The sequence below is a fragment of the Cebidichthys violaceus genome, unplaced genomic scaffold (assembly GCF_023349555.1).
Source record: "Cebidichthys violaceus isolate CVI_PGR_0920_01 unplaced genomic scaffold, fCebVio1.0.p SCAF_21, whole genome shotgun sequence".
NCBI classification, from domain to species: Eukaryota; Metazoa; Chordata; class Actinopteri; order Perciformes; family Stichaeidae; genus Cebidichthys; species Cebidichthys violaceus.
This window is the reverse complement of record NW_027176384.1, coordinates 10,313,662-10,322,720: the sequence shown is the minus strand read 5'-3', so window position 1 is coordinate 10,322,720 and position 9,059 is coordinate 10,313,662. Positions and strand designations below refer to the sequence as shown.

The 9,059-nt window shown below is 43.4% G+C and overlaps 1 protein-coding gene across 1 annotated transcript; it reads right to left on the bottom strand.

Moving 5' to 3' along the window:
- Positions 1 to 1,648: 1,648 nt before the first annotated feature.
- Positions 1,649 to 7,460, bottom strand: LOC137877381 (protein FAM180A). The gene is made up of 3 exons (XM_068717258.1): positions 7,385 to 7,460; positions 2,419 to 2,516; positions 1,649 to 2,059 (listed from the first exon to the last, which is right to left on the bottom strand). Exons 1-3 carry the CDS (start codon positions 7,458 to 7,460, stop codon positions 1,730 to 1,732), a joined length of 504 nt encoding a protein of 167 aa, XP_068573359.1. The 3' UTR covers positions 1,649 to 1,729.
- Positions 7,461 to 9,059: the final 1,599 nt, after the last annotated feature.

The window sequence follows — 9,059 nt, the reverse complement described above, 5'->3', positions numbered from 1 at the left end:
TATGGACTTTACATAAAAAGATACGTATTATCTTGAAGGTTTCTCTCTGATTTCATTTTTAGAGAAGGTTTTTTTATTACAATGTCAGATATTCTAGTCTCATTAACAAAAATGTATTGTATTGTATCAATATATTCTATTATTCAGGCTGAATCAAGCAAACACTTCAAACTCTACATGTTTGGCCCTCCAGATATTGAGAGAATAGCAAAGTGGAATAAGATTTGTGAGCGTCAAGTGTCGACTAAATGTACCGTGTGTTGTCACTCTTCACACATGGGGCACACTTGCCTAACATTTTGGGGGTTGTAAACCTGCACCTCAATGCTCGGACTGCACGTTTGGGTATTGGCACAGATGCACTTGGTATTTAGAGTGTGCTGCTGCTGGTGCTATTGACCCATAAAGCATTGCATAAAGGGAGTGGAGGAGATGCTGCAAAACAATAAAGAAAAAGGATGAAATCTCTGGGAAATAATATTTTTGGAAGTTAAAGTTTGGCTTGCAGCTAATTTTGTCGGTATAAAACAGTAAAGTGCATTGACTTCTTGAATTTGAAAGTTCACTTTTGTTAGCGGAAAAATCCACTAACTAGCTTTTTCCACCACAGGCAGTTGATTGAAGTAGGGCTGCAGCAACGAATCGATAAAATTGATTAAAGTCGATTTTTAAAAGCGTTGGCAACGAATTTCATTATCGATTCGTTGTGTCGAGCGATTATTACGCCACTCAATAAGTCGCGGAGATGTTTGAGTATCGTGACGACCCCCCTCCTATCATGCACTGGGTGCCCGCGTTGTGTTTCCTGTGTTGCAGGTGGTGATTGGAGGCTCGTCAGTCGGATGAGCAGCACCTGTGCCGGTGTGGCTGGGGGCCTTACAAATACCCTGTTCGGTTGGCAGCGAGGTGTTGGAAAGGAAGATCGCTGTTGACGGGCTCACGACCGTTGGTGCTGTCGTGGCGTAATCTGCTGGGAAAACATTGTGCTACCTGTGTTTGGCGAGACAAATAAGTTTCTTTTTGGCCGCTAACTCGCTGTCTCCCCGTTTTTGTTTCAGTCTATGAGCCAGGCTGTGACAGTATAAAAAAAAAAAGTTGAGTTGAGCACGGAGCAGAGCGGAGGTAGAGGAAATCAGTACGACCTAAGTCATCCAAGGTGTGGGAACATTTCACACTAAATAAATCAAAAAAGTGTGTTAATTGCAAGATATGCAAAAGCGACATGGCACGGTAACACCACGGTGATGATTCAGCACCTAAAACGTAAACATGTTGGAGTCCTTGAGGAGGAGGAAGGGAGTTCAACAGCAGAGTTAGTCACCACAGAATCCTACTGTTCCGTTTTGTTCGTCCCTCCAGTAGCTCTTCTGGTGCTGCTGTTTACTCGTTATCCTGCTTGACAAGCATGACAAGTTAGCGTTAGCTCGTTAATAACAGTAGTAAAGCAGGGGTGGTATAGTTTGCAAGACTAAAGACATGTTTTTAGTCACTCGCCTCTTCCCCGCCGATTAATAAAAAAAAATAATCGACAGATTAATTGATTATTAAAATAATCGTTAGTTGCAGCCCTAGATTAAAGTTATTTCTATAACAGTTAGTATATACTGTATAGAGCTATTATGTAGGGTGTAAAACTGTCCAGAATTTCAGTGTAACAGTATATATTGTGTATCGGTGACTTTGAACAAGTGAAATCACCACAAACTAAACAACGTCTTCCGATTCTTCCTCAAGAGGGTCCGAGGTCCTTCTGAACGGCTCTGAACAGCTGCATCACGGCGTCCGTCCACGCCTCCCTCTGCTGCTGGCTGCTGACTCGAGGCAGCGTCTGAGCGGCGTACACCAGGGTCAGCACCGTCCTCTCAAAGTCCTGCCAGCTCAGAGGTTGCCGGCGCCGGGCGAGCTCCGCTGTCAGGCGGCGAATGTCTGAGAGCCTCTTGGGCAGGACGTCCTCACAGATGACCTCCAGCTTGTCCACGCTCCTCAGGGAGGCCAGCTCCTCATCTGCAATCAGCATGTCGTGCTCCCCACCTTGGATCTGCAATCCAGCGAGCAGGATCTGGGAGAGTCCATCCAGAGAAAAATACTCAGGAACTATCTACTTACACAACTAATCAAACAAATAACTAACTTGTTTGTTAGGTTCTCCCTCCAATCTCCCAAATAAACCATTTATTGACCTCTTTTTGAGGTGAACTGAAGACTTTAATACATATTCCTTTTATCAATGTCAGGAAAACGTTGGCTAAACACATACTTGACATCTCTGCACATGATTAGCAGAGGAAGATGGCCCACAAATATGGGACTTGGACATATATTTTGCACATTCTCAACATATTTAAAGTGGTTTCCAGGGGCGGAGCCCTGAGCCATTAACTATATCAGCACCTCTATACCCACAGGATCTGGACTGACCTCATAAAGCAGGTTGATATCCTCCTTCGAGCGCTGGAACGTGGGGTTGATCAGCGAGTATGCCCCGCGCTTTATCCTATACGCGGACGGATACAGAGCTAGAACACATAAGTACAGGAAATTGGATTAGAGGATCTCCCTCGCATTCAAGAAATTAGGCACCACGTTATCCAACGCGGCATGCATGTGGGTGGGCCAGAGGTTGAGAAAACACAGCTACATTACTGCTCAAATATTATGCAAGTGAAATAGATCTGGCCCCAGCTGGGCAGAGGGTAATTGGTCTTTAACCCGAGCAGTAGATGCTCCTACATTTACAAGTGCTGTTGCATCCAGAGGTGAGATATCCCCGCTCAGGTGTTGCCGGCTTCATTTGGTCAGATTTCAAAGTGTCCGTCCGTATGTGAAGCAGACCGGAGGCCCCCGTAATCTGAGCTGTGCAGACAGAGCTGGAATGAAACCTGTTGCTGCGGCCAAATCTCTATGATCAAATACCATGAAATCCATATTTTACTGACGATGATAACCAGAGGCAATTCCACATGGTCACCCACCTCCTTATCCAGAAAGTACAGTAACTAAGTAGCCTACATTTACTCAAGTACTTCAAGTTCAACTTCCATGTTCGGAGAGGTAAAATTACAGTTTTTTTTCCAAAAGGGGTCTGGTGGCTTTGAAGAGAGCACAGATAAAGGCTTCGCTTCCCTCTTGAAAGGAGCAGTCTGACGGGGAAATATAGCTTACACTAAACCTGATATCTATTATTTAAAGGCTGAAATCCGTTTTTCTGATGCTCCAGTCAGACAGCTCTTTATGGCGAGGAAATAAAGTTGCTTTATAGCTTTGTTCAAAGCCACTGGACTCCAGTGACAAAAACAGCACTTTCTCCTTGCAGAACACAGGAGAGTGCATACGTCTACTAACCTTTTCGGTTATATGTTGACAAAACTAGTGCTAGCGTTCACATTATTCAAAACCTTATTGATTAGCTTACTTTGGTAACCTATGTCACTGTTTTTCACTAACGTCTAAGTGGGCGTTTTCATTTAATAACCCAAGAAAAGAACACAGGCGGATCGTCTCTTTAAAGGACTTGACTACACCATTCACCATGTCTCCTTTTATTCTAGTAGCATTATCTCTGTGAACAATAGAAACTTGGTACTTTCTTTTTATGAAGGCTTATTTTGAACTTTAGGTTGAAATAAGTTCAACTTTAGGTTGAACTTATTTTAAACTCTTTTTTGTATTTTAGTTTTCTCTAAATTCTTAATGAAAGCAGGAGGGCATATTTGTTTACAAGGAATGATTTATGGACTAGTTGTACAGCACCATGTTTGCGTTGAGCAGATATTCTCACTGGTAATGGAAAGTATTTTGGAGATCAAGCTGAAATAAGGCATGTCTAAGAAAGCAGAGGGGTCACACAAGGATGCAAAGCAGCCCCGCACACATTTTCCCCTTCCATACCGTTAATAATACGACTACTACTGCTGCCCAGATGCCTAAAATATGTTCATATTATGACTCCCTCCATTGTGTGAGACTCCACGACCAAATTGATGAGAGTGCTTCAGGAGGGTGAAGTGAAAAGCAAAGTTGATTGAAGTTGAAAGGGGATTCACAGCTAAATGAAGTAAGTTAAACCTGCTTTTGTAAGCCAACACGCCGATCACACACACACACACACACACACACACACACACACACACACACACATATCTTAATGAGGTATACAATATGAACACTGGGCTTGAATTTGGATTCAATCCACCTCCTACCCTACAGCAGCATCTATGGTGTGCTGCTTCGCCAATTCTGCAGTAATGATCGGCTCCGCTGCCCGGAGCCGCGTCGGCCAAATGCATTTAGGCTTTATAGCGTTTGTGAGGCGAGCCAAAGCCACATGCGCTGGCTGATCTCCCCATGTACCTGCTTCCTGCTTGGGTGACTGCCAGTCTCAGCTTCAGCTTTGCTTTCGCAACCCAGCCACCGTTCAGGAGGTAAAGAAAATCTGCAGCTCTATTTTCCAGTGTTAGGATAGTAACACCTGGCAATTTGGCACATTTGCGTTACCCTCAATATGTTATCGCAAGCCGTTCACCTCTCAAACCTGCCCCGATGGCAGTCAGTTCATCAACCAGTAACTCGAAAACGTAATACATTTTATCATGTCTCTTCTTATGTACATAAATCTGTGTAAAACTTGCCATATCAAAGGCTACATACCCTGAATGAGTCAAAACACTTTGAAGGCAGGTTAATAACTGTTTCCTAAGCAACCTAACAATAATGACAAGACTGAGAACACTGCAAAGTGTTGTTTTTACCATTCAGTTTGTTACAGATTCCGCAAGCTGAATTTAACATGTTAAATACTGAGCAGAGGAGGTGCTCTGAGGTGGATTGTGTTACTTATGGACAGAGCTACGCTAGCTGTTATCCCTCTTTCCAGACTTTACGCGAAGCTAAGCGAACCGCCTGTGGCTTGATATTTGCTATACAGACACGAGAGCCGTCTGAGAAAATTAAACCGCCAAGTGTTTTGTGATAGAGGCCACACACTCCACCTGTACAAATATAATCAAGGAGCTTTTATTGACGCTCTCAACAGCAACGCTTTTTGCTCCGTGCTTCCAGTAACCATCCTGGCTCTATAGTTTCATATTTAAATACAGAAAATATTTTTCTGTAGGGTTAAACAATTTCTGTAAATTCTATCTGGCAAAAGGTAGTTTCAAGGCCTTCACCACAATGAAGACTTTTTTAATTTGAGAGTAATTATAGAATGAGAATCCTTCCTTAAGTCATTTAAAACCACCCAAACACCAAATACCAGTCCTGAGAATATTTCCCTAGATCCCACGTTGACATGCAGCAACGAATGCATCACAACTTGCAGGGGAAGATTGAAACGCCTCATTGTCTGAGTGACTCCCAAATGCAAGATCAGCAGCGAAGGAGAAATGCCTCTGCAGTCACATTAGATACTGAAGAGACACTTCAGCTTCAGTGGGACAGTGTCAATGCACACAAAACAACACCCAAAGGACAGCGTGCTCATTAGAACATGGGTTATGTTGTTGAAGGATCAAGGAGCTGCAGGGAAATGACACATTGGAGGCCAACCCAATGCTGATTTACATTTAGAATGATTAATACGTAATTTACATAAAAGTTGTCGACTACTCTCTGTCATTGTTTGCTGTACGCGATAATGCTTCGGCGTGCAGTAAAGTGTGTTTTATGCTTCCAGCAGAGGGAAACAGCAGTTTGCAATAAAACGTTATTGCTGGTTACCGCTCACATGGTTGGAGCAGCACTGCTGCAGACACAGAAACAGGCCACGTGTCTAATAACATTTAGAAAAAAAAAAAACCTCCCTGCAAGGAAAACACAATGGATTTAATGCTGCATGTTTGTAACAGCTAAATAAAAACAGGTGAAGGACTCTAATGTGCGACTAAAAGGAAAGCTAGAAGCAAAGTTCACTGTGTAGCTGGTCAGAAACAGGTTTTTGGCAACAGGCAGGACAGAGAAGAAGATCAAAACACGGAAAGGCAGTCTTGCTGGAAGTCTAAAAATACAGGCAAAGAATAATAACAAGAAAGGCAGGCAGACAGAAGAATGCTGAAACACTGAGGCTGGGTTGCACAGCAGACAATCTGGCAGGGAAGTGAGGCGCTGATGAGAGGAATCGGGAGCAGGTGCACAGCTGGCTGTGGAGGTCAGGTAATGATAAGGAGCGGGAAAAGCTACTGGGTCACTGCCGGGTAGAGCTGGAATAGGGAGGGAATTTGTGATGTAGACGTCCCTGCTTACAACATCTCAGCTTTCCCTGCTGCTGGTTCTGAGCCTGTTCATTCCTTAATGCTTCCCCTCCCTCCTCCAGCGCTTCAAACAATCAGTGTTTGGATGGGCAGGCTTCCCCCAATGTCATTATGCACAGGCAGGGAACTTGTAATCTCCCGCTAACTGCTTGCAAGGAGATGAGGGAACAACAAAGATCCATTAATTAGCGGGGCTAAATGGTATTCCTAGCTGGAGGGATGTCTTGATGAGAGAGGGAAAGAGAGAGAGAGAGAGAGAGAGAGAGGGGGAAAAATAAACACAAATAAAAACAAAATGGATGTCTGAGTCCCCCCGGCTTTCGGTAAAAGCGGGTGAAAAGGACAAAGGAGGAAATAAAATCTTTGCCGCAAAGGCCAATCTGCTGCTTAGCATTTAAATTCACCTCCAAATGATGTTAAAATTCAAACAGCATTTGTTTTCGCAGCTCAAATGCAACATCTACCATTTACAATGCAAACAGACTTCCCCTTCAATATTCCCACAGTGAGACAAATCTATGAGAGGCTAATAAAGCAATAAAGTCACTTAGTATCGCCAGGGAAGACGAGATTCCCTTCAACCCTCCAAATACTGTCCTCACAAGGACCCTGGGAGGATCATACAAGTTTAGCACCTTAACACCAACATCATCTGTTCATCTGCCCAAATGATAAAACATAAAAGTGCTCTTTGCAGGTCAACAGGTGTTTAGTGTTTGTCCAAAACTGTTTTGTAGTAAAACTCCAAGACAGAATTGATTATGAGTCAAAGTATCATGTGACGAGCATCAAGCTCTGTGAGTGTTGAGAAAGGAATTTACTCTGCGAGTGGATCCAGTAAAAGTCTCTTTTCTTTGGAAAAAGATCCGTTGACGTCCTGCACTTTGTTCCCAATATCACCAGAAGATAAACACATTCCTTCACAGGCACACGCATACATAAGCAAACCAAGATTCAACCATCGTGAATGCTTGTTTCCATTTTCTAACGGGCTAATATCTTAAATGAGGACGCTAATGGTTGCAATTTGTGTCTCAGAGATCATTCAAATCAGCTTTTTACATGATGTCGACATTGTGGACTATGAAAGAAGATAGAGATGTAATGTATGCATGGAGTCGGAAGGTCCACCTTACCTTTCCTGTGGTGCTGAGTGGCTGCCAGGTACATGGACAGGTAAGCAATGATGAGCAGAGCCCACCACTGCGTCATGTTGCTCCTCACACACAGATCTACACACACTCTCTTCTTGCCGTCTCGCTCGGTCTCTCTCAGGGGACGAACATCACAACGGTGGATGAAAATGCTCCGACTGTTGAGTGTCGGCATTTCACTTTCACCAGTTTCACATGAAAGTTCATTCGCTGCAATAATAATTATTTTTTTGTTGCCACCTCCCTCCATCCATCCTCTCTCCCTTTTTTTTTTTTTTTCCCCTTTGTGTTTGTGTTCTCCGCTCAGGCCGTCTGGGCTCTCATCTGGAAATCATCAGGATTTCTTGGCTGGACTTTTCTCACAGCTACTGGCTGGCTGCTTGACTGGCGGACTGACCACGGTTCAGTTACTGTGTGACTCTCCAATTGACTGGATAAGTAGGGGACCGACTAACTGGATGAGCGGCTGACTGACTGACCTGCCGATTGATTGACTGAACATATTGGCATCCCATGAGCCAGAACCGAACCAGAGCTAGTACAAGAGACTAGCTTGATCAAGCATGCCAAACAGCTCAATAGGTCATTCTGTGTCTTACAACATAGGTCTTATTTTCATCGCGTTGACCATCAGTTCTGATAACATTGTGCACACCAAGATAACTGCAACGGAGTCAGACAGAACAAGAAACGTCAGGTGATTTGACAGATTGGAAACAAGCCGACGGTTTGACAGATCTACCTTTTTAATTTGAAGGTAAAACAGAAAGTTATTGCATCCTATTGTTGGTGATAATCAGTCATAATGCCACTTTTCACTTTTAAGACCTGGAGGTTGCCGCCTGGCTAAAAATACAATGCATTATCATACAATGTTATCATAAAAGAATCAAGATCTTACATTGGTTTATTTTAGAAATCAAAGCAGGATTTACGTACGACTGTGGCTCAGTGGTGGAGCAGGGTCTTCCTTCAATCACTTTACCCCAATTTGCCCCAACAGGCTGTTACTGCGGCGTATGAATGGGTCTGAATGGGTTAATGATTACATGTGGAGTTAAAGTGCTTTGAGTGGTCGAAAGACTAGAAAAGCCCTGTACAAGTCCATTTACCATCCAAGGCGTGATATTTTTTGTTTACACTTTAATGTATTCTGTTGAAAATGGAAATCATCTTTCTCCCTGTTACAAAAACATTTCTTTTTATGTATTTATGGTTCAAATTCAAGGTTAATTAACTGAAATTCCGCACCACGAAGAACAAAGTCCCGACTTAAAAGGCCCTTTTGATGGTAGGCAGAGCGTGCGGCAACCAGACGACGATGAAACCCAGACTGAGGCAGACGGAGACAAACAACCACGTGTCAACAAGTCAACATCAGCAACGACATGAGGACCACTCAAAGCATCTTGATTCAAGACAGTCGAGACTCTTTCCCTGTATTTATGCTCTCTCCTCCACAGTCTTCTGCTCTTTGTTGTCACAGAATATGTGCAGTAAACATACAGTCCCTATTTTAGTGCCAAAGCACATAATAGACTGTAGGTGCCCTGGATTTCAGGCCTCTAAGGCTGCATCTGCTAATATAAAATACAGATACGATGCCAGTAATGGCCTCCTGTGAAAGAAAAAACACTGATGCCCAATCAGTAGATCG